At 52.0% G+C, this 23,912-nt stretch overlaps 1 protein-coding gene across 2 annotated transcripts in view; it reads left to right on the top strand.

The window, feature by feature from the left end:
* PSMB6 (proteasome 20S subunit beta 6) overlaps positions 1-13,883 on the top strand; it is a 36,856-nt gene extending 22,973 nt beyond the window's left edge. Inside the window, exons 1-6 of one of the 2 annotated variants that reach the window (XM_073547108.1) lie at positions 3,121-3,292; positions 11,753-11,820; positions 11,969-12,100; positions 12,202-12,331; positions 13,395-13,539; positions 13,676-13,883. In XM_073547108.1, the coding sequence (XP_073403209.1) occupies positions 3,197-3,292; positions 11,753-11,820; positions 11,969-12,100; positions 12,202-12,331; positions 13,395-13,539; positions 13,676-13,803 (699 nt within the window). In that variant the 5' untranslated portion in view covers positions 3,121-3,196 and the 3' untranslated portion in view covers positions 13,804-13,883. Of the gene's footprint in view, positions 1-3,120; positions 3,293-11,752; positions 11,821-11,968; positions 12,101-12,201; positions 12,332-13,394; positions 13,540-13,675 lie in introns of those variants that run through there. The other variant, XM_073547107.1, reaches the window with a different exon arrangement.
* Positions 13,884-23,912: the final 10,029 nt, after the last annotated feature.

The following is a 23,912-nucleotide window of genomic DNA, read 5'->3' as shown; positions in this document are numbered from 1 at the left end:
GGATGGGGTTTCCAATGCCTCAGTGCTGGTGGCCATCAGGTCTCCCCCTGGGAAAGGGTGATCCCTCCTCCACCTCATAGAGACAGGAGGCCTTTGGGGTCTTCTGACTCCCATGAGAATCGGAGGATGTCCATTTTCCAGCTGTGCCATAAAGTGCTTTAACCTGTTCTTGACCAGGTGAATTCTTGCTTTTAAGTTTTGGGTTTTTTTCTCATCACTTTCCGAAGGGCCATAACTTTTTCACTTTTCCGTCCACGTAGCCGTATGAGGGCTTTTATTTTTGGGTGGCGAGTTGGCGTTTTATTGATACCATCTTGGGGTATAAATGACGCTTTCATCGCTCTTTATTACATTTTTTATAGGGACGATGCGGTAAAGTAAAAAACTGAAATTCGGACTTTTCACATATTTTTCGGTGCAGGATAAATAATATTTCACATTCTGGTGGTTTGTATTTTTACAGTTTTGCATATACTTATTTTTTTTTAAATGGGGAGGAATTTTTAGTTGTTCTTTTTTTACTTTTTTTACTTTGAACCCTCGATCTGGGCAGCAACTAACAGAATGGTTTTTAACAGGGAGAAATGCAAAGTACTACATCTGGGCAATAAAAATGAAAAAAGCATATACAGAATGGGAGGAATAGGGCTAAGTGACAGCACATGTGAAAAAGACTTGGGTATACTAATAGATCACAGACTGAATATGAGACAACAGTGTGATGCAGCAGCAAAAAAGGCAAATGCAATTCTAGGATGTATTAACAGAAGCATACAGTCTAGATCACGTGAAGTCATTATTTCCCTCTACTCCTCTTTGGTCAGACCTCATCTGGAATATTGTGTCCAGTTTTGGGCACCACATTTTAAAAAAGACATCAACAAACTGGAGCAAGTTCAGAGAAGAGCGACCAGAATGGTGACCGGTCTGCAAACCCTGTCTTATGAGGAAAGGTTGCAGGATTTGGGAATGTTTAGTTTGCAAAAGAGAAGACTGAGAGGAGACTTAATAGCTGTCTACAAATATCTAAAGGGCTGTCACATTGTAGAAGGATCAACTTTATTCTCATTTGCACAAGGAAAGACTAGAAGCAATGGGATGAAACTGAATGGGAGGAGACACAGATTAGATATTAGAAAAAACTTTTTGACAGTTAGAGTGATCAATGAGTGGAACAGGCTGCCACGAGAAGTGGTGAGTTCTCCTTCAATGGAAGTCTTCAAACAGAGACTGGACAGACATCTGACTGGGATGATTTAGCGAATCCTGCTTTGAACAGGGGGTTGGACCAGATGGCCCAGGAGGTCCCTTCCAACTCTTCGATTCTATGATTCTATGATCATTGGATCCCCGCTTTTATAGATATTTAATAGTGAAAGTCACGGTCTCCCATGGAGCCCAGCACTTGGTGGTAAGTGGGCCTTCAGCATGGGGGTGATGGACATGTTGACCCAACCCCAGCCAGCTCCGATCTCCGTGTTATACAGCCGGCACCCACCGTGTGTGGACTCATCTGCTCAGCTCTACACATAGGACTCACTGGTGTCGGGAAGGAGGTCAGTGTTTGGACCACGTGGGTAAGTCATCACATAAGGTGGAGAATACTTTACTGATTGCTTGGGGTCCAACTAATCGCCATCTCCGACAGCCCCACGGACAATGAATAGAGGGGAGGTGCACATGTCGGACCCCCATCCCAACTATCCTATAGATACCAACTTGATATAGCCCTTTGAACGGTGGGCAAAAAGCAGAGATTTCTAAGACCTCAATGGGCTAAAGGGGGTCTTAAAGGGATGAAACAAATGATTACTGATCTACAGGACAGGCGATAACCTATTGATTGGTGAGGGTCCGACCGCTGGGACCGATCGTCAGAACAGGGGACTTTTATCCCGTTAGATTGGAGCAGAAGTGCACACGTCCATCCCCGTGGGGCGCGACTTTATTTCGCAATCCCATAGGGACACCACAGATCTGCACCAAGAAAGAATGAGTTTGGGGGAGGAGGGATATGAAGGTGAAGACATGGAATTCAGGATTGTTACAGGTCCTTGCCGCAGGGCCACAACCAATATGAAGAACAGGCCCAGCCCAGTCACCAATCCTGCAGTGGTCACCTGGGTGTGGGTGGAGGTATCATCTTTATCCCCACATCCTGACAATTTACTTACCTGGAGACCCCATGTCTGATATTGCGGGGGAATGGGCAGAAGCGGCCATCATTAGAGGAGTTTTCTGAGATGTTACATGGGAGGTCTCATCCTGAGGACCATCACTGATCAGCAGAACAGAGGGATAGTTGGGCTTGTTGGCCCAGCACGGTAACGCTCTTATATGTGTACTGCTGGGAGTAGAGTGGGGGGCTACTAGGATCTGTAGGACGGGTGCCCCAGGGTCAGAGCCCCTCAGTCACACAGTAAGGAGACGCCATCAGTCATCCTGCTAGAACATCTCTTCACAGGGATCACCCAGGATGGTCCAACACTGATTATCGGTATCAGAAGCAGCGCCACACCTGTCGGCAGGTCGTGTGTGGTACTGCAGGCTAAACTCATCCATTTCACTGGAGCCGCCACACCTGACACAGTCCACAGACCAGAGGCGCTATTATCAGCGTCAGTTTATAATCCTGGAAAACTGACGCTGATAAATGAGAAAATCATTTTACTTTCACGACAGGCAGTAAAGTGAGAGGGTGTGGAGAGCGGCGAGCTGTGCTGACATCTGGTGGCAGACACGGTTACTGCACTGTATATCACACTAGTATGGGACCGCATTACGCTGTAAGCAATAGCCGGAATATCAGTGATGTGTCATGGTGGCGGACCTGTTGTATGATGGACCCATTGATTTGTAAGGGGGTCTTTGGGGTGGTCCTTTATTGAATTACTGAAGGGGATTATAACTATTACAGTATTATCATGATTTATTGGTTGAATGGACACCTACCGCCATCTTTCTCCTCCCATCCATGATTACGCACGTTCAGTGACGTCGCATCGACCATCTTTGTACAACCTAGCATGACTGCTGCGTCACCTACTCGAGAGTCTAACGTTCGCTACGTCATATGTCAGCGCCGGGCGGCCATCTTTATACACCCATGAGTGAGCACGTCCTTTCGTCATAACCGTGCGCCGGAAGTTCCTGTGAGATTCCGCCCCCGTCTCCCGGCAGGGCAGAACAGAGAATCATGGCGGCGGTGAAGATGCTGAGTCCTGGTGCGGCGGCGCTGAGCGGCGGGGACAGTATGGAGCTGGAGTGGATGAGCCGGGAAGTGTCCACCGGGGTAAGAGGTGATGAGACACAGCTGCTGGGAGTTGTAGTGCTCCTCCATGGTGACTCCGCCAGGTCTGACCCCGGACAGCGGCGCAGGTTCAGTTCCTCCCGGGGACCGAGACACATAGGGAAAGAAATATCACACCGTCACAACAGGAGAGTCGTGCCGCCCCTATAGAATCACACCGTGCCCCCAGGAGAGACGCGCTGCCCCTATAGAATCACACTGTGCCCCCAGGAGAGTCGCTCTGCCCCTATAGAATCACACCGTGCCCCCAGGAGAGTCGCTCTGACCCTATAGAATCACACCGTGCCCCCAGGAGAGTCGCTCTGCCCCCTATAGAATCACACCGTGCCCCCAGGAGAGTCGATATGCCCCCTATAGAATCACACCGTGCGCAGCCCCCTATAGAATCACACCGTGCCCCCCAAGAGAGTCGTGCCGCCACTGTAGAATCACACCGTGCCCCCAGGAGAGTAGCTCTGCCCCCTATAGAATCACACCGTGCCCCCAGGAGAGTAGCCCTGCCCCCCTATAGAATCACACCGTGCCCCCGGGAGAGTCGCTCTGCCCCTATAGAATCACACCGTGCCCCCAGGAGAGTCGCTCTGCCCCTATAGAATCACACCGTGCCCCCAGGAGAGTCGCTCTGACCCTATAGAATCACACCGTGCCCCCAGGAGAGTAGCTCTGCCCCCTATAGAATCACACCGTGCCCCCAGGAGAGTCGCGCTGCCCCTATAGAATCACACCGTGCCCCCGGGAGTCGTGTCGCCCCTATAGAATCACATTGTGCCCCAGGAGAGTCGCGCTGCACACTATAGAACCACACCGTGCCCCCAGGAGAGTCGTGCTGCCCTCTATAGAATCACACTGTGCCCCCCAGGAGAGTGGAGCTGCCCCCTATAGAATCACACCGTGCGCAGCCCCCTATAGAATCACACCGTGCCCCCCAGGAGAGTCGTGCCGCCACTGTAGAATCACACCGTGCCCCCAGGAGAGTAGCTCTGCCCCCTATAGAATCACACCGTGCCCCCAGGAGAGTCGCGCTGCCCCTATAGAATCACACCGTGCCCCCGGGAGTCATGTCACCCCTATAGAATCACATTGTGCCCCAGGAGAGTCGTGCCGCCCCTATAGAATCACACCGTGCCACCAGGAGAGTCGCCCTGCCCCCTATAGACTCACACCGTGCCCCCAGGAGAGTCGCCCTGCCCCCTATAAAATCACACAGTGCCCCCGGGAGAGTCACTCTGCCCCTATAGAATCACACCGTGCCCCCTATAGAGTCGTGCTGCCCCCTATAGAATCACACCGTGCCCCCAGGAGAGTCGAGCTGCCCCTATAGAATCACACCGTGCCCCCAGGAGAGTCGCTCTGCCCCTATAGAATCACACCGTGCCCCCCCCCAGGAGAATCGTGCCGCCACTGTAGAATCACACCGTGCCCCCAGGAGAGTCACGCAGCCCCCTATAGAATCACACCGTGCCCCCAGGAGAGTCACGCAGCCCCCTATAGAATCACACCGTGTCCCCGGGTGTCGTGTCACCCCTATAGAATCAGATTGTGCCCCAGGAGAGTCGAGCTGCCCACTATAGAACCACACCGTGCCCCCAGGAGAGTTGTGCCGCCCCCTAAAGAATCACACCGTACCCCCAGAAGAGTCGAGCTGCCCCCTAAAGAATCACACCGTGCGCAGCCCCCTATAGAATCACACCGTGCCCCCCAAGAGAGTCGTGCCGCCACTGTAGAATCACACCGTGCCCCCAGGAGAGTAGCTCTGCCCCCTATAGAATCACACCGTGCCCCCAGGAGAGTCGCGCTGCCCCTATAGAATCACACCGTGCCCCCGGGAGTCGTGTCGCCCCTATAGAATCACATTGTGCCCCAGGAGAGTCGCGCTGCACACTATAGAACCACACCGTGCCCCCAGGAGAGTCGTGCTGCCCTCTATAGAATCACACTGTGCCCCCCAGGAGAGTGGAGCTGCCCCCTATAGAATCACACCGTGCGCAGCCCCCTATAGAATCACACCGTGCCCCCCAGGAGAGTCGTGCCGCCACTGTAGAATCACACCGTGCCCCCAGGAGAGTAGCTCTGCCCCCTATAGAATCACACCGTGCCCCCAGGAGAGTCGCGCTGCCCCTATAGAATCACACCGTGCCCCCGGGAGTCATGTCACCCCTATAGAATCACATTGTGCCCCAGGAGAGTCGTGCCGCCCCTATAGAATCACACCGTGCCACCAGGAGAGTCGCCCTGCCCCCTATAGACTCACACCGTGCCCCCAGGAGAGTCGCCCTGCCCCCTATAAAATCACACAGTGCCCCCGGGAGAGTCACTCTGCCCCTATAGAATCACACCGTGCCCCCTATAGAGTCGTGCTGCCCCCTATAGAATCACACCGTGCCCCAGGAGAGTCGAGCTGCCCCTATAGAATCACACCGTGCCCCCAGGAGAGTCGCTCTGCCCCTATAGAATCACACCGTGCCCCCCCCAGGAGAATCGTGCCGCCACTGTAGAATCACACCGTGCCCCCAGGAGAGTCACTCTGCCCACTATAGAATCACACCGTGCCCCCAGGAGAGTCGTGTCGCCCCTATAGAATCACACCGTGTCCCCAGGAGAGTCACGCAGCCCCCTATAGAATCACACCGTGCCCCCAGGAGAGTCACGCAGCCCCCTATAGAATCACACCGTGTCCCCGGGTGTCGTGTCGCCCCTATAGAATCAGATTGTGCCCCAGGAGAGTCGAGCTGCCCACTATAGAACCACACCGTGCCCCCAGGAGAGTTGTGCCGCCCCCTAAAGAATCACACCGTACCCCCAGAAGAGTCGAGCTGCCCCCTAAAGAATCACACCGTGCCCCCAGGAGAGTCGTGCTGCCCTCTATAGAATCACACTGTGCCCCCCAGGAGAGTGGAGCTGCCCCCTATAGAATCACACCGTGCCCCCAGTTGAGTCGTGCCACCCCTATAAAATCACGCCGTGCCCCCAGGAGAGTCTTGCCGCCTTTATAGATCCACACCGTGCCCCCAGGAGAGTCGTGCCGCCCCTATAGAATCACACCGTGCCCCCAGGAGAGTCGTGCCGCCCCTATAGAATCACACCGTGCCCCCAGGAGAGTCGTGCTGCCCCCTATAGAATCACACCGTGCCCCCAGGAGAATCATAGAATCGTAGAGTTGGAAGGGACCTCCTGGGCCATCTGGTCCAACCCCCTGCTCAAAGCAGGATTCGCTAAATCATCCCAGTCAGATGTCTGTCCAGCCTCTGTTTGAAGACTTCCATTGAAGGAGAACTCACCACTTCTCGTGGCAGCCTGTTCCACTCATCGATCACTCTAACTGTCAAAAAGTTTTTTCTAATATCTAATCTGTGTCTCCTCCCATTCAGTTTCATCCCATTGCTTCTAGTCTTTCCTTGTGCAAATGAGAATAAAGTTGATCCTTCTACAATGTGACATCCCTTTAGATATTTGTAGACAGCTATTAAGTCTCCTCTCAGTCTTCTCTTTTGCAAACTAAACATTCCCAAATCCTGCAACCTTTCCTCATAAGACAGGGTTTGCAGACCGGTCACCATTCTGGTCGCTCTTTTCTGAACTTGCTCCAGTTTGTTGATGTCTTTTTTAAAATGTGGTGCCCAAAACTGGACACAATATTCCAGATGAGGTCTGACCAAAGAGGAGTAGAGGGAAATAATGACTTCACGTTATCTAGACTGTATGCTTCTGTTAATACATCCTAGAATTGCATTTGCCTTTTTTGCTGCTGCATCACACTGTTGACTCATATTCAGTCTGTGATCTATTAGTATACCCAAGTCTTTTTCACATGTGCTGTCACTTAGCCCTATTCCTCCCATTCTATATATGTTTTTTCCATTTTTATTGCCCAGATGTAGTACTTTGCATTTCTCCCTGTTAAAAACCATTCTGTTAGTTGCTGCCCACTTCTCCAGTTTATTTAAATCTTTTTGAATCCTCTCTCTCTCTTCTCTAGTATTAGCTATCCCTCCTAGCTTTGTGTCATCAGCAAATTTAATCAGTTTACCCTCAATTCCTTCATCTAAATCGTTGATAAAGATGTTGAACAATACAGGGCCCAGAACAGAGCCCTGTGGTACCCCACTTGAGACATTCTTCCAACTGGATGTGCAGCCATTTACGACCACTCTTTGGGTCCGATCACTAAGCCAGTTATGAATCCACCTAACAGTTGCCTTGTCCATTCCATACTTAATCATTTTTTCAATAAGGATTGTATGAGAGACTTTGTCAAATGCTTTGCTGAAGTCAAGATATACTATATCTACAGCATTTCCTTGATCCACCCAATCAGTGATACCGTCATAGAAGGAAATTAAGTTAGTCTGACATGACTTATTAGTTACAAACCCATGCTGACTCTGTTTAATCACTTCATTCTTATCCAGGTATTGACATACATGTTGTTTAATAATTTGTTCAAAGATCTTTCCTGGTATAGAAGTCAGACTCACCGGCCTATAGTTACCTGGGTCCACCTTCTTCCCCTTTTTGAAGATAGGAACAACATTTGCTCTTCTCCAGTCTTCTGGCACTTCTCCTGTTCTCCAAGAATTTTCAAAGATTATAGAGAGGGGTTCAAAAATTTCTTCTGCTATCTCCTTCAGTACTCTGGGGTGTAATTCATCTGGACCTGGAGACTTGAATTCATTTAGGCTAGCTAAGTGTTTCCTCACTATCTTTCTGTTTATAGATATCCTGGATTCTTCTATTCCCTTAATAGGACAGTGAATAACAGTTAATGTTACATTTCCTTTCTGAGAGAAAACAGATGCAAAATAGGAATTTAAAAGTTCAGCCTTCTCAACATCCTGTCTTACCATTTCATCATTTTCATCCTGTAAAAATCCTATAGCATCTTTGACTTTTCTTTTACTTTTGACATATCCCCAAAATCCTTTATTATTGCTTTTGACATCTCTTGCAAGCCTCAATTCATTTTCAGCTTTAGCTAATCTGATTTGTGCCCTGCAGGTTCTGCAGACAGCATTATATTCTTCTTTAGATATGCCTCCCTCTTTCCATTTAATAAACATTTTTTTCTTCCTTTTTAGCATGTGCTTAAGTTCTGTGTTCATCCATCCTGGTTTCCTTAACTGCTTCCTATTCTTCCCTCTTTTCGGAATTGTTAACAACTGTGCTTTGAGAATTTCATTTTTCAAGATTTCCCATCCTTCCTGGACATTTTTGTCTTTAAGGATATCCAGCCATTGGATCCCTCCAATTCTCTTTCTGAATCCCTTAAAATCTGCCTTTCTGAAATCTAACCTTGACGTCTGAGTCTTCACAGGTCTTCCGCCTCTAGTTATCCAAAATTCTAAAATAGCATGGTCGCTACCTCCTAGGGTCCCAGCCACTTTTACCTCCTCAACCATTTCCTCCCTGTTTATAAGGATTAGATCCAAGGTAGCAGTTCCCCTTGTTTTCTCCCTTACCTTTTGAGTCGCTGCCCACTATAGAATCACACCGTGCCCCCAGGAGAGTCACTCCGCCCCTATAGAATCACACCGTGCCCCCAGGAGAGTCGCTCTGCTCCTATAGAATTACACCGTGCCCCCAGGAGAGTCACTCTGCCCCTATAGAATCACACCGTGCCCCCAGGAGAGTCGCACTGCCCCCTATAGAGTCGTGCTGCCCCCAGGAGAGTCGCCCTGCCCCCTATAGAATCACACCGTGCCCCCAGGAGAGTCGCCCTGCCCCCTATAGAATCACACCGTGCCCCCAGGAGAGTCGCTCTGCCCCCTATAGAATCACACCGTGCCCCCAGGAGAGTCGCTCTGCCCCCTATAGAATCACACCGTGCCCCCAGGAGAGTCGCTCTGCCCCCTATAGAATCACACCGTACCCCCAGGAGAGTCGTGCTGCCCCCTATAGAGTCGTGCTGCCCTTATAGAATCACACTGTGCCCCAGGAGAGTCGCTCTGCCCCTATAGAATCACACCGTGCCCCCAGGACAGTCGCGCTGCCCCCTATAGAATCACACCGTGCCCCCAGGACAGTCGCGCTGCCCCTATAGAATCACACTGTGCCCCCAGGAGAGTTGCGCTGCCCCTATAGAATCACACCATGCCCTGCCCCCCTATATAATCACACCGTGCCCCCAGGAGAGTCACGCAGCCCCTATAGAATCACACCGTGCCCCCAAGAGAGTCACGCAGCCCCCTATAGAATCACACCGTGCCCCCAGGAGAGTCACGCAGCCCCCTATAGAATCACACCGTGCCCCCAGGAGAGTCACGCAGCCCCCTATAGAATCACACCGTGCCCCCAGGAGAGTCACGCAGCCCCTTATAGAATCACACCGTGCCCCCCCAGGAGAGTCGTGCCGCCACTGTAGAATCACACCGTGCCCCCAGGAGAGTCGCTCTGCCCCCTATAGAATCACACCGTGCCCCAAGGAGAGTCACTCTGCCCACTATAGAATCACACCGTGCCCCAAGGAGAGTCACTCTGCCCACTATAGAATCACACCGTGCCCCAAGGAGAGTCACTCTGCCCACTATAGAATCACACCGTGCCCCCCAGGAGAGTCGTGCCGCCCCTATAGAATCACACTGTGCCGCCCCTATAGAATCACACCGTGCCCCCAGGAGAGTCGTGCCACCCCTATAGATCCACACCGTGCCCCCAAGGAGAGTCTTGCCGCCCCTATAGATCCACACCGTGCCCCCAGGAGAGTCGTGCCGCCCCTATAGAATCACACCGTGCCCACAGGAGAGTCGTGCCGCCCCTATAGAATCACACCGTGCCCCCAGGAGAGTCGCTGCCCACTATAGAATCACACCGTGCCCCCAGGAGAGTCGCGCTGCCCCCTATAGAATCACACCGTGCCCCCCAGGAGAGTCGAGCTGCCCCCTATAGAGTCACTCTGCCCCCTATAGAATCACACCTTGCCCCCAGGAGAGTCGCTCTGCCCCCTATAGTATCACACCGTGCCCCCAGGAGAGTCGCTCTGCCCCCTATAGTATCACACCGTGCCCCCAGGAGAGTCGCTCTGCCCCCTATAGTATCACACCGTGCCCCCAGGAGAGTCGCTCTGCCCCCTATAGTATCACACCGTGCCCCCAGGAGAGTCGCTCTGCCCCCTATAGAATCACACCGTGCCCCCAGGAGAGTCGCTCTGCCCCCAATAGAATCACACCTTGCCCCCAGGAGAGTCGCTCTGCCCCCTATAGAATCACACCTTGCCCCCAGGAGAGTCGAGCTGCCCCCTATGGAATCACACTCTGCCCCCTATAGAATCACACCGTGCCCCCAGGAGAGTCGCTCTGCCCCCAATAGAATCACACCTTGCCCCCAGGAGAGTCGCTCTGCCCCCTATAGAATCACACCTTGCCCCCAGGAGAGTCGAGCTGCCCCCTATAGAATCACACTCTGCCCCCTATAGAATCACACCGTGCCCCCAGGAGAGTCGCTCTGCCCCCTATAGAATCACACCGTGCCCCCAGGAGAGTCGCTCTGCCCCCTATAGAATCACACCTTGCCCCCAGGAGAGTCGCGCCGCCCACTATAGAATCACACCTTGCCCCCAGGAGAGTCGCGCCGCCCACTATAGAATCACACCGTGCCCCCAGGAGAGTCGCGCCGCCCACTATAGAATCACACTGTGCCCCCCAGGAGACTCGCGCCGCCCCCTATAGAATCACACCGTGCCCCCCAGGAGACTCGCGCCGCCCCCTATAGAATCACACCGTGCCCCCAGGAGAGTCGCATCACTCCCTATAGGGAGTCACGCCGTGTCCCCCACCCCCGGAGAATTGCACCACCATGTCATGTTTGCTGCACAGTAAACACTGTAAAATCAAATCCCAAGTCACCATTTATCAGCTGCAGTTTATTTTCCCCATTTTGTACTGTGACCGGTGACACAAATAACAAACCTCATACAGTCAGGACTGTGGGAGCAAGAGAGGATCAGTGAGCGCTGGCTGGGGGAAGGCTGTGTGACGGCTAGAAGCACCATCACTGCTCCGCACACCACTGCCACCTGCTGCTCCACAGCTGCACTGCGCCCTGCTGTGGGGCATTGTGGGAGTTGTCACTATGGCTACTCTGTTACCTCCCACAATGCAATGCTGCAGATCAAGGATAGTGGTCTGTGGTGCTGCCAGATGTATGCTGCTCTGGATGTGACTAGAGGACATGCATGTAATGTCAGAGTGGTGACTGCAGCTCTGGATGTGACTGGAGTATACACATGTATAGGTGGGGGGTTGACTGCAGTTCTGGATGTGACTGGAGTATACACATGTATAGGCGGGGGGTGACTGCAGCTCTGGATGTGACTGGAGTATACACATGTATAGGCAGAGGGGTGACTGGAGCTCGATGCACCATATTCAAGGTGAGCGCATCCCTGGCTGTGACTGGAGCCCGATGCTCCATATTCATGGTGCTCATCCTTGTTGCTTCTCTCTGCAGACGACCATCATGGCAGTGGAGTTTGATGGCGGGGTGGTCATCGGCGCTGATTCCAGGACGACCACTGGGTAAGTGTGTGCGCCCCTGGCAGGGGATCACTGGACTCTACCACTGCAGATATGAAGGGGGAACCATGCCTCCATGCTTACCCATCATCCCTGGGTCTGGGAGGGTGTGCTCCGCCTTCAGTGGCCGCTGACTGTTTCCTCTCTGCAGGGCGTACATCGCTAACAGAGTGACAGACAAGCTGACCCCCGTCCACGACCGCATCTTCTGCTGCCGCTCCGGCAGCGCTGCGGACACTCAGGCCATCGCCGATGCTGTCACCTACCAGCTGGGATTTCACAGGTCAGTAGTCACCGGCTGCTCGCTGACCCATGCGGCAGCGTTTGATGGTCAGGGGGCACAGTATGAGCTCCCCTCTAACCCCAGTGTCTGCTCCCCCGCAGCATTGAGCTGGGCACGCTGCCCCTCGTCCACACCGCCGCCAACCTCTTCAAGGAGATGTGCTACAAGTACCGCGAGGACCTGATGGCCGGGATCATCGTCGCCGGGTGGGACCAGAGGAAAGGGGGGCAGGTACAAGGCAAAATTCACCCCTGATGACCCCCGCTTGTGACCCTTCCCCCCTCTTTCCCTGCCTGTTACACTTCTCCCTCCTCCCCCGCCTGTGACCCTTGACTCTTCCCCCTGCCTGTAACCCTTCCGCCTGTGACATTTCCCCCCTCATCCCCCTGCCTGTGACCCTTCCCCCACTTTCACCTCCTCCCCCTGCCTGTGACACTTGACCCTTCCCCCACCTGTGACCCTTCTCCCGCCTGTGACCCTTGCCCCTCTCCCCCCCTCTGCCTGTGACCCTCCTCCCGCCTCTGACCCTCCTCCCGCCTGTGACCCTCCTCCCGCCTGTGACCCTCCTCCCGCCTGTGACCCTCCTCCCGCCTGTGACCCTCCTCCCGCCTGTGACCCTCCTCCCGCCTGTGACCCTCCTCCCGCCTGTGACCCTCCTCCCGCCTGTGACCCTCCTCCCGCCTGTGACCCCCCCCCGCCTGTGACCCTCCTCCCCCCGCCTGTGACCCTCCTCCCCCCGCCTGTGACCCTCCTCCCCCCGCCTGTGACCCTCCTCCCCCCGCCTGTGACCCTCCTCCCCCCCGCCTGTGACCCTCCTCCCCCCCGCCTGTGACCCTCCTCCCCCCCGCCTGTGACCCTCCTCCCCCCCGCCTGTGACCCTCCTCCCCCCCGCCTGTGACCCTCCTCCCCCCCGCCTGTGACCCTCCTTCTCCCGCCTGTGACCCTCCTTCTCCCGCCTGTGACCCTCCTCCCCCCCGCCTGTGACCCTCCTCCCCCCCGCCTGTGACCCTCCTCCCCCCCGCCTGTGACCCTCCTCCCCCCCGCCTGTGACCCTCCTCCCCCCCGCCTGTGACCCTCCTCCCCCCCGCCTGTGACCCTCCTCCCCCCCGCCTGTGACCCTCCTCCCCCCCGCCTGTGACCCTCCTCCCCCCCGCCTGTGACCCTCCTCCCCCCCGCCTGTGACCCGCCTCCCCCCCCGCCTGTGACCCGCCTCCCTCTTCCCTCCCTTGTGAGCCTTCCCCATATACATGTAACACCTCATATATCCGCCACTGCACCGATCTTTCTCCTGCAGGTGTACACGGTGCCCATGGGGGGGATGATGGTGCATCAGCCGTTCTCCATCGGAGGCTCCGGCAGCTCCTACATCTACGGATATGTGGACTCTACATACAAAGCAGGAATGACCAAGGAGGAGTGTCTGAAATTCACTGCAAACGGTGAGGTCATGTGACCAGAGGATAGCCCCGCCCCGTGTAGGGTGATACAGATAGGAGGAGCTAGGAGTCTCCGCCCCCTGCAGGGTGACAGTTTTCGCCCCTTTCCTTTGTGCTGTAACCCCTTCCTCTCTTGCAGCTTTGGCGCTGGCGATGGAGCGTGATGGATCCAGCGGGGGCGTCATTCGTCTCGCCGCCATCACAGAAGCGGGTGTGGAGCGTCAGGTGATCCTTGGGAATGAATTACCCCGATTCTCGGCCTCATGATATCGCCCCGATGTTCCCCTTTCTCGCCCTTATGTTTTTGTTACTGATGTGATGACCCTAATAAACGTGAGGTGTCGGCTCCCGCAGTGTCGTTCTCTCGAGGGGGAAAAAAAACTTAGTCATGTCTCCTGCTCTAGTCACATCCAGAGCTGCAGTCACGACACCTCTTACAAAGGGGAGGAGCTGCGTGATGGCGTTAGTTCTGTGTGGACGGTTTTGGAGTGTTCTTGCACAGTGTGGCAGTGTCATGTATGTGCACTGTTCTATATCTGCCCTGTATGACGGCTGTCTGTACAGTACACCGGTGTTATTACTGTGCACGTTATGGTGGCGGTAGTTGTGACCAGCCCGGCATTATTTCTCTGCGTGGCCCTTTGTGTGCAGTATGGCGGCATTTTTTCTCTGTGTGGCCCTTTGTGTAGTAAAAAGGAAAGTACTTGGCTCATAGAATGGCCAATATATAGTGGTGCTCAAAAGTTTACATACCCCGTCAGAATTTTCGGTTTCTTGGCCTTTTTTTCAGACAATATGAATGATAACACCAAAACTTTATCTCCACTCATGGTTAGTGGTCGGGTGAAGCCATTTATTGTCAAACTACTGTTTTTTCTCTTTCTAAATCATAATGACAACCCAAAACATCCAAATGACCCTGATTGAAATTTTACATACCCCATTCCTTAATACCGTGTATTGCCCCTCTAACATCGATGACGGCTTGAAGTCTTTTGTGGTAAGTGTGGATGAAGTTCTTTATTTTCTCAGATGGTAAAGCTGCCCACTCTTCTTGGCAAAAAGCCTCCAGTTACTGAAAATTCCTGGGCTGTCTAGCATGAACTGCATGCAAAAATTCTGCCTCTGTATGTGAGGCCACTTGTCCTTTTTGTTAGGTCCTTGTCTTGATAAGACCCCTCTCCTGGGCAAGAAGCCTGACAAATTTGTGGGGCAGGATGGAGTCCAATAATTAAAAGCGCCTGACACTGACGGGAGTAGGACAGGTACCCAACCATGGAGGACGCCTTGACGTTGGCTATTGGGCTCACATATACTGGCCGATCTATGTGCTGAGTTCCTTCCTTTTTACTGTAATTTTCTCCAGTCACCTTCCACGACAGCTACATCGGAGAATGTCTTCCCCGCCCTAATAGGGGACAGGAACACAAAGAGGTTAAATACCCCTCCCCTTCCTGCAACCACCAGTGTTTTCCTGTCCCCTATGGGGCATGAAGAGGTCTATGATGGTGCTGCCGTGGCCGACGATCGGGAGCACCCCACGTCCAGTACCAGCTGGGATACCTGTCAGAGGCCGGGCAGCCGAGGTCGGGGGCTTTGCTCTCCTCCGGTGGCTGCTCCTGTCTCCGCCTGCATGATGGGACTCTCCCGCCTCTCCTGCGCCTCCTTCGGGGGTAAAGCGAGGCGCTGATGTGCGCGCCGGGGGTCTCCAGATAGCTCCCCGGCTTTCTCCTCCATGCTGCCGGTTCCTGGGGGCTCACGCCGGCCGGGGGTGGCATTCCTCCACTTCGGGCGTTACTGGGCTTTCCGCTGGGGCGCGCGTCACTTCCGGTCTGTCCCTATGCGTTCCACGGTGGAGCGCACGTGCGCGCCAGGGGGCGCGTTACTCCTGGCACCCCCCCCCCCCCATTGGTCCAAAGGGAGGAGGTGCACAAACAACGCTGGACCCTCGATCTTTCAAGGTCCGGGTGAGGAGATCACCAGGTAAGACACCTGTCTGACACTGACTGTAGATGGCATGGACGGTGACAAGCCCTTTCTCTCTGCGTCGGCGGAGCCCAGCGTACCCCCTCCTACTGTAAGTAGCAGGTGTCGGCCCTGGCTATCCAGCATTTATTTACATAAATGGCGTAGCATACCTCTCTAATATGGAGAGAAAAGGTCTCTGACCCTGTGAGGAGCTGCCAGACTCCCTAGAGATAAGGGGAAAGCTCTGCCCGTCCTGTACGGAGAGGTCCTTCGCACTGAGCAGCCCTCTCTCCTGGATAGCATCAATTCCCTCATAATACAGGAGGTTCACTCCTCCATGGCTCCCTTCTCTCAGACCGCCTCCCTCTAGGAGGAAAGCTCCGATAGAATCTGATTCAGACTCAGGCGAAATTCAGTCCTCAGATTCAGAGGACGCTCGGGAGATTGAGGGTTCCTCTTTCACGTCTACCCCTATGACCAGGGAACAAAAAAAATCACTTGGTTCCGAGAATATGGGTGAGCTAATCAGTATGGTTAAGAGCACCATAGGGGTGGAGGAGGAAGAAGTTAAATACACGGTACAGGACGAGATGTTGGGCTGAAGCCCAAAGAAGGTGTCCTGTACACGAGAACGTACAGAATCTGATCCTCCATAAAGGAGGCCTCCCTAAAAAAAGAAAAGCCTATCTCTTTGAGGGCTCCTCCAAGCTCAAAGATCCAATGGATCGGGAAAAATATATATATTTTTGAGAGCTTATCAGGGAAGTCCTGGGACACCTCTACAAATCTGCTAGAAGCTAATATAGCTTTCACATGCCCTGTCTCTATGATTACGCACAGACTCAGGGCACCTCATGGGAAAAGATACCCGACGCCCTACCCCTACTGCAGAAAGTAACGAGGTTCTTAGGGCCCTGTCACACATAGCGACTCACCAGCGATCCCGACAACGATATCAATGTGTCAGGATCGCTGGTGAATCGCTACATGATCGCTGGTGAGCTGTAAAACAGACAGCTTCACCAGCGATCAGCGCGGCGTCGCAGTGTTCGTTAGTTACCAGCGCGCTGATGCAGGGAGCTGGTAACTAACGTACACATCGGGTATCTAAGGGACGCCCATCTCTTGGATACCCGATGTGTACGTTAGTTACGAGCAGATCGCTGGTCTCCCGCCTGTCACGCAGCGATGCGTGCTGGCCAGTGGGAGACCAGCGACCGAAGAAAAGTCCAGAGGTTTCCCAGAGCGATCAGCGATACCGGCAGGAGGGCCGGTCACTGATCGCTGTCACACACAGCGATCTCGCTGGTGAGATCACTGTTGTGTCACTAAACTTGTCGGCCTTTAGCCGATGCTTCCGCTGGCGGTCGCTAAACAACTTGAGACCAGGGCGGGAGACCAGCCTGGAATTCGCAGGTCTCGGGTAATTCTTTAATGCATCGGCTCTTCTAGGCTGAGAGTGACTGCTCTTGCCAGGTCTGGTTAGCCGCAAAAGCGGCCGTCCTTTCTAACTCCTAGAGGAGTGCCCTGGTTAAAATCCTAAGGGAGGCGACTTGTCTCCAAATGGTGCGCCATCCAATTCCAGGGCCACTATGTGTTCAAGCCAGTCCCGGATAACATCCTGGACAAAGCTTCGGACAAAAGGATCTCTTCCGGATCTTAGAAATCCTAGGAGATGGATTTTTCGTCCCTCCCGTGACCAAACCTCTGTCAACAGCTATTCTAAGCTGAATTTGCATGCCCTCATCAGATCACAGCCGCTAAGCAGCTTGAGGCTGGGCCAGTACCGGCATGAGAGACTGGCTGGGAATCCCTGGTCTTGTTGACATACTCAGGAAGAGTATAGGGGGGCAGGCACATCCTTGTCCTTAACCATCAACAGACCCCAGATAAGCAATGACGCCCGGTTGGGGGTCGTCTCGCTCTTTTTTCACCCGCTGACAGTCCATCTCCACAAATCAGTGGGTCCACCGTACCATACGAGATGGACTAAAAATTGGGTTCGAGAGTCCTTCCCCGTAATGCTTAGGGGTAACCTCCCTACAGCCTCCACACCTTCAGGGCTCCTTACCAAGAGATCTGCTCCGGTAGAACGCGCGGGTGCCAAAGCGGGAGAAGGACACGGCCATTATGCATGTCCCTTCCTGGTGACGAAGCCATCAGAGAAAAACCGCATCATCATAATCCTGAAGCCATTAAACGAATCAGTCCGGTACAGGCAATTCAAAATGGAGTCAATCAGGGGCAGTCCCGCTCATCGGACAGAACTGGGTAATGGCAACGGTAGATCTGAAGGGTGCATATTACCATGTGCCAATCCATCCGACCATATATCTCCAAGATCATGGTGAAAGCAGTGATTTTCATCTGGCGCCAGGGGATAGGCGTTATCCCATATCCGGACGACTTCCTCCTCTCTATACCATCTCTCTCATGTCAGAAGATGGACGTAGGGAAGACCCCGGGGATATTAAGATCCCTTGGTTGGATGCCTTTCCTGGTCTATCCCTCCACGAGAAGGAAGCTTCTGGGAGTTCTCTCGGACTCAAGGGGAAAGACATCCTTCCTACCTAAGGTTTGTCAGGTCGTCCTTGTCCACAAAAGAACCTGGTTCAGGACCAGCAGGCACTGACCCTCAGTCAATGTATGCTCTAGGATCTCTGACCACATGCACCCAGGTGGTTTCTTGGGTTCGGGCCCACACCTAAATTCTACAAAACCACGTGCTTTTACATTCCAGGATCCGCCTGGCCTACGTGGCGACAAATTCCATTGTCCTGAAGGATTCCCCTCCCTGGTCAGGTTAAACGCCCTGAGGTGGTGGTTGAACTACCGAAATCTTCAGAAGGGAGTCAGCCGGATTCAGCTTCCCCTGAAAACACTCCGCTCAGATGCCAGCCAACGAGGCTGCGGTGCAGTAGTAGAGAGATCCTATTTTTCAGGGGCGATGGCGGCCGAGCATCAGCACCAGTTCCTCAAATCTGAGAGAACTGAAGGCGGTAGGAAAAGCGCTAAAAGACGTCATCATCGCTTATCCAAAATCACCACGTCTGCATCTACTCGGACAACATGACCACAGTGGCCTATCTCCAGCCAAGGGGGTACGAAGTACGCCGGCCTGAAGGCAATAGCAGCAAGGATCTTCTCCTGGTCAGTATGTCTGAAAGAATCAGACAATACCCAGGCAGATTTCCTCAGTCGAGAAGACGTTCATCCGGAGGAGTGACGCCTGGACCAGACGGTATTCGTGTTCTTAGCCTCAAGATGGGGCGGAGGTGGACCTAGTCGCCAACAGGCAAAATGCGAAGACGGGTATTCGTCTCCCTCAACCACATGGATGGATTGCAAGGAATAGATGCCCTTCACCCAATGGTGGGATTCCAACCTCGCATATACCTGCCCACCCATACCGATGTGGGCAAAAAACATCTCAGGAAATCCAGACGGACCGAGTTCCCACAATACTAATCGCCCCTCCGTGGCCCGGAAGAAGTTGGTACAGTGCCCTACTTGCCATGGCCCAGGAAGGCCCTGGCTTCTACCCCAAAAAGGACGACCTCCTTCACCAAGGTCCTCTGCTACACCCGGATGTAGGCAAATGGAACCTGGCAGCATGGTTATTGATAAATATATGTGTATACCAATGGCGCTCAAGCGTACACCCACAGAACACAAAGCAGCAAGTAATAAGACAACACACCACTCAAGTTGTCTCCATAAAATAATAATAATAAATAAACCTGATAGAAACTTGCGCTAATTAAATGTGTCTTGGTTAAATAAAGATATCTTATGAAGAAATCTATTACCTTTACTGAAGCTAAAAACTGGCGAGGCAGGGAAAAAGGTCTTCAGAATGCAGGGTGGATTTCCAGGTCCTTTCCCAATAATACTCCCCGGCACAGGTATATAAAAACTTACTGGAGCTAAAGGGTGCTACCTCCTAGCATGACGCCGTCCCGGCCAGTGACTGGCGCGCAGCTGGAGGTGTATATCGGCAGGCTGTAAGAGTACCAGCCGCCGCTTGCAAAAGCAGGCCTGCAAGGTTATTGAGGCTGAATTCCTAAGAGCCAAATGGCTCTGATAGGGTAATGGAAAGCCAGTAACCAAGGCCATCTATGCCAAGGTCTGGGAAAAGGTTTACGCCCTGGTGCTCACTTTCCAGGCACCCCTGATCCCTTCCATCCCAGTGCAGCACAGACCCTAGAGATTTACAAAAGGTCTAGAACAGGGCCTTATCCCCAGCACACTACAGGTATAAATATCAGCTCTTAGCACCTTTTTTGATCTTGATCTGGCCAGCCACCGCTGGATCAAACGATTTTATGGCTTCGGCAGCCAGGATTCGTCCTAAACTCCGCAGTCTGGGTCCTCCTTGGGATCTCAACACCGTGCTCAACACCCTAACCTAAGATCCATTTGAGCCTCTAGATTCCATGACCATGAAAACCTAACCCTTTAACCGTCCTCTTAGTCGCAATTACTGCGGCTAGACGTATAGGAGAATTGCAGGCCCTTTCAATTCAAGAAGCTTACCTTGCAATCATTACAGATAATATTATCTTGAGATTAGATCACGCCTTTCTACTCAAACTTTCATAGGGATCAGGACATTGTACTGTCCTCATTTGGCCCAAGCTCTTCCAACCATAAGGAAGAGACCTTCCACACTCTCGACATTTGCAGAGTGGTCCTGTCTACCGACAATAGAGTGAAACCTAGCGGATTCACCAGAATTTATTCATCCAGTTCTCAGCACGAAATAAGGGCAAGAAGGCGTCAAAGAACACGATCGCGAATTGGATCACACAATCTATCTGCCTGACCTACGCATCACAGAAGCTGGCTCCACCCGCCTCACTCAGGGCACATTCTACCCGTGCAATAGCAACATCATGGGCCAAAAAGGGGAATGCTTCGTCAGAGCGGATATGCAGAACCGCCACCTGGTCGTCCATCCACACGTTCACCAGGCATTACAGGCTAAATTTCAATGGGGATTTAACATTTGGCAGACGAGTGCTGCAGGCCGTGATCCCCCCCTAGAGAAATTAGCTGTTGGTATTACTCCAATGTAGCTGTCGTGGAAGGTGACTGGAGAAAATAGAATTAGACTTACCGGTAATTCGGTTTCTAGGAACCTTCCACGACAGCACTAATTTCCCTCCCTAGCTGATATTCTTATTTAATGATTCCTGCACTTTGGTGTTAACTATTCAGACTGGTGTCTAGGAAAACACTGGTGGTTGCAGGAAGGGGAGGGGTATTTAACCTCTTTGTGTTCCTGTCCCCCTATTAGGGCGGGGAAGACATCCTCCGATGTAGCTGTCATGGAAGGTTCCTAGAAACCGAATTACCGGTAAGTCTAATTCTGTTTTTCTTGGCAATAGTACAGCTTCATTTTCCCAATATTCCATATGTACACAATGAAGCATTTTCCGATTGCAATTTTCTAAAGACTTCTAGGAGACGTACAAGAGCTAGTAGATCCTGGAGCTGCGATTACCGGTACTAAAAGCAGAATGGTTCCACGGTTATTACTCCAGTCTGTTCTCAATAAGAATACCTGGGACGACTTCCGCACAATCTAAAGTCCTTACATCCATGAGTCTTGTACAAAGTTTAAAATGGAATCGATAAAATCTACGATCCCTCTGCTCGGAAAGAATATGGTAATGAGTTCTGAGATCTCAGAGGCCGATTGCTGTGGGCCAATTCACCCTTCCAGTCAGAAATATCTTAAGATTTGCGGTGGAGGAGGGTGAAGTGTGATGCAGCATTACTAATACCGGTGTTTTCCTTTGAGTTTTTCCAACTGCTCTGTGCATTTTCACCAAACTGGTGGCAGAACTTATGGCTGAGGGTGAAAGAGTCATTGTTCAATAGCTGGACGACTTTCTTCTAGTAGCTGAATCGCTCCAACAGCTAAAACAAAAATTTGGTCTCAACCCTCTTGATTCTAAAAAAAAAAACAAAAAAAAAACCCTAAGCTGCATTATGAGGTGGGAGAAATCGGGACCTCAGACGGGAAAACAAGGTTTTTGTGGCAGCCTTTTGGATTCAGAACCCCAGTCCATCCTTTCTACCAGGGAAGAAGCAGGAGGAATTCCGAGCCCGAGTCCTCGCCTTCAGAGAGGGTGTGAAGACCCTGGGCCTGATGACGGCTGGTATACCAGGCGTTCGGTGGAGTCACTTCCACTGGAGACAGTTGCAAGGGGAAATCTGAACATCCTTTAACGAACCTGTGCACGGATTGGACAAGAAAATAAAATTGGCCATTTGTGGAGAATCTGCAAAAAGGAAATCGGTGGATTCTCTCCCTAGTTGTGAGAGTTACTACAGGCGCGAGCAGCAGCGGATGGGGGGGCTCATGGAGAAGGTTGATATTTCCTGCTATCTCAGATCATCAAGCTGCAGAGAGTTTCGAGACGTCTTGGAAACATTGGCGATGGCAGATTACCTTAAGGCTATGTGCACACGCTGCGGTTCCACTGCGGTTTTGGCCGCAGCAGTTCTGCAGACAGTGTACAGTAGCATGTTATCCTATGGAATTTACAATCCGCTGTGCACATGCTGCAGATTTTTAACTGCGGAAAAGCTGCGGTTTTGAATCCGCAGAAAGAAATGACATGTCAGTTCTTTTCTGCGGATTCTGCTGCGGTTTACCATCTCCATTGTAGAGGTGATAAACCGCAGACCAATCCGCAGCGTGTGCACATAGCCTAAGAAATCAACATGGACAATGTCACTACAGTGGCCTTCCTCCATCATCAAGGGGGTCCGAGACCTCACCATCTCCAAGGTTTAGCCACAAACACCTTTTTCAGTTTCAGCATTACACCTGAAGAGGTCTCACCAGGAAGTACAGACATCAGAACGGGTACTGAACTGGGAAGAGTTTCATCGGCTGACCCAGCGCTGGGGAATCCCACAGGTAGACATGTTTGCCACAAGGTTCAGAAATGTCTCATTAAATCCAGGAGACAGCCCAGCAGGAATAGATGCTTTGTCCCAGGTATGGAGCATGTATGTGGCGTATGCTTTTCCACCATTTTTCCCTAATTCCGGCAATGCTGAGAAAAATTTGAGCGGATCAGGGGAAGGTAACCTTGATAGTACAATTTCGGCCCAAGAGAAGCTGGTTTCCCTGCTGAAACAAATGGCTCTGGACAAACCCATAGTCTACTCTTACCATTAAGGCACGATCTTCTTTTCCCGGGGCCAGGATTCCATCTCAATGTGACGTTCCTGCAGCTATCAGACTGGATCCTGAAAGTAATCTCTCGATCTCAAAGGCTTTCACACTCAGTAATATCAATTATCCAAAAAGGTAGAAAGCCTGTAACATTGGCAGGAATACGAAAATCTGGAAGAGGTTTTTGTTCACAACACAAGAGTCAATGTCCGAAATGTCATGTCCAAATATTCCAAAAATTCTGGACTTCATCCAGTTGGGGGTGCGACAAGGGATTCAGACCTAGCACACAGAAAGTACAAATTTCATCTTTAAGAGCTTTCCTGCATTGTCCACTAGAGAGTCATCCCTGGATTGAGAGACTTGGGCCCACAATAGAAAGCTCTGTTCCACCATGGGACTTGAATCTGGTCCTAAACGGCCTATGTAGAACACCATACGAGCCCCTGGAAGACTCAGAATTGGAATCACTTTCCTTAACCCCTTTATGACCAGAGGTATTTCCGTTTTTGCGTTCATTTTTTGCTCCCCTTCTTCCCAGAGACATAACTTTTTTATTTTTTTAATATTTAAAAATAATTTTTTTTTTTTTTTTTTTTTTAACTTTTTGCATGTTTCAATAGTCTCCATGGGAGACTAGAAGCTGCTGTAACCCGATCGGCTTTGCTACATCCAGGCAATGATCAGATCGCCTGTATGTAGCAGAAATGCTCACTTGTTATGGCAACCATAGAGGTCTGCTGGAGACTTCTAGTGGTCATGTAAACCCATTAGTGACCTGCGATCGGGTCACCGATGGATAGGATTTCTTACGCGCTCCTGGTAAGCATGAGTTGAATGCCGCTGTCTGAGATTGACAGCGGGATTTAACAGGTTAACAGCTGCGGGTGGATCGTGATTCCACCTGTGGCTGTTAGAGGCACATGTCAGCTGTTCAGAACAGCAGACGTGTGTCAGGAAAGATGTGGGCTCAGCACCGGAACCCACATCAAAGGGAGGGTGTCCGACATCGGCGTACTATTAAGCTCAACGCCGGAAAGGGGTTAAAAACAGCCTTCCTAGTTGCTATTAATTTAGCACAAAGTAGGAGACATTCAGGCATTATCTATCAAAGATCCCTACCTAAGAGTTCTAGATGATTGTGTCATACTAAGGTTAGATCCAACCTTACCTAAGGTGGCAAAAACCTTTCATATGAGCCAAGAGATCGTCT

This window comes from Dendrobates tinctorius, unplaced genomic scaffold, assembly GCF_039654945.1.
Source record: "Dendrobates tinctorius isolate UK_male_01 unplaced genomic scaffold, ASM3965494v1 ptg000151l, whole genome shotgun sequence".
Classification (NCBI taxonomy): Eukaryota; Metazoa; Chordata; class Amphibia; order Anura; family Dendrobatidae; genus Dendrobates; species Dendrobates tinctorius.
Note: the sequence above shows the minus strand (reverse complement) of the source record. Positions and strands in the feature narration are given on the sequence as shown.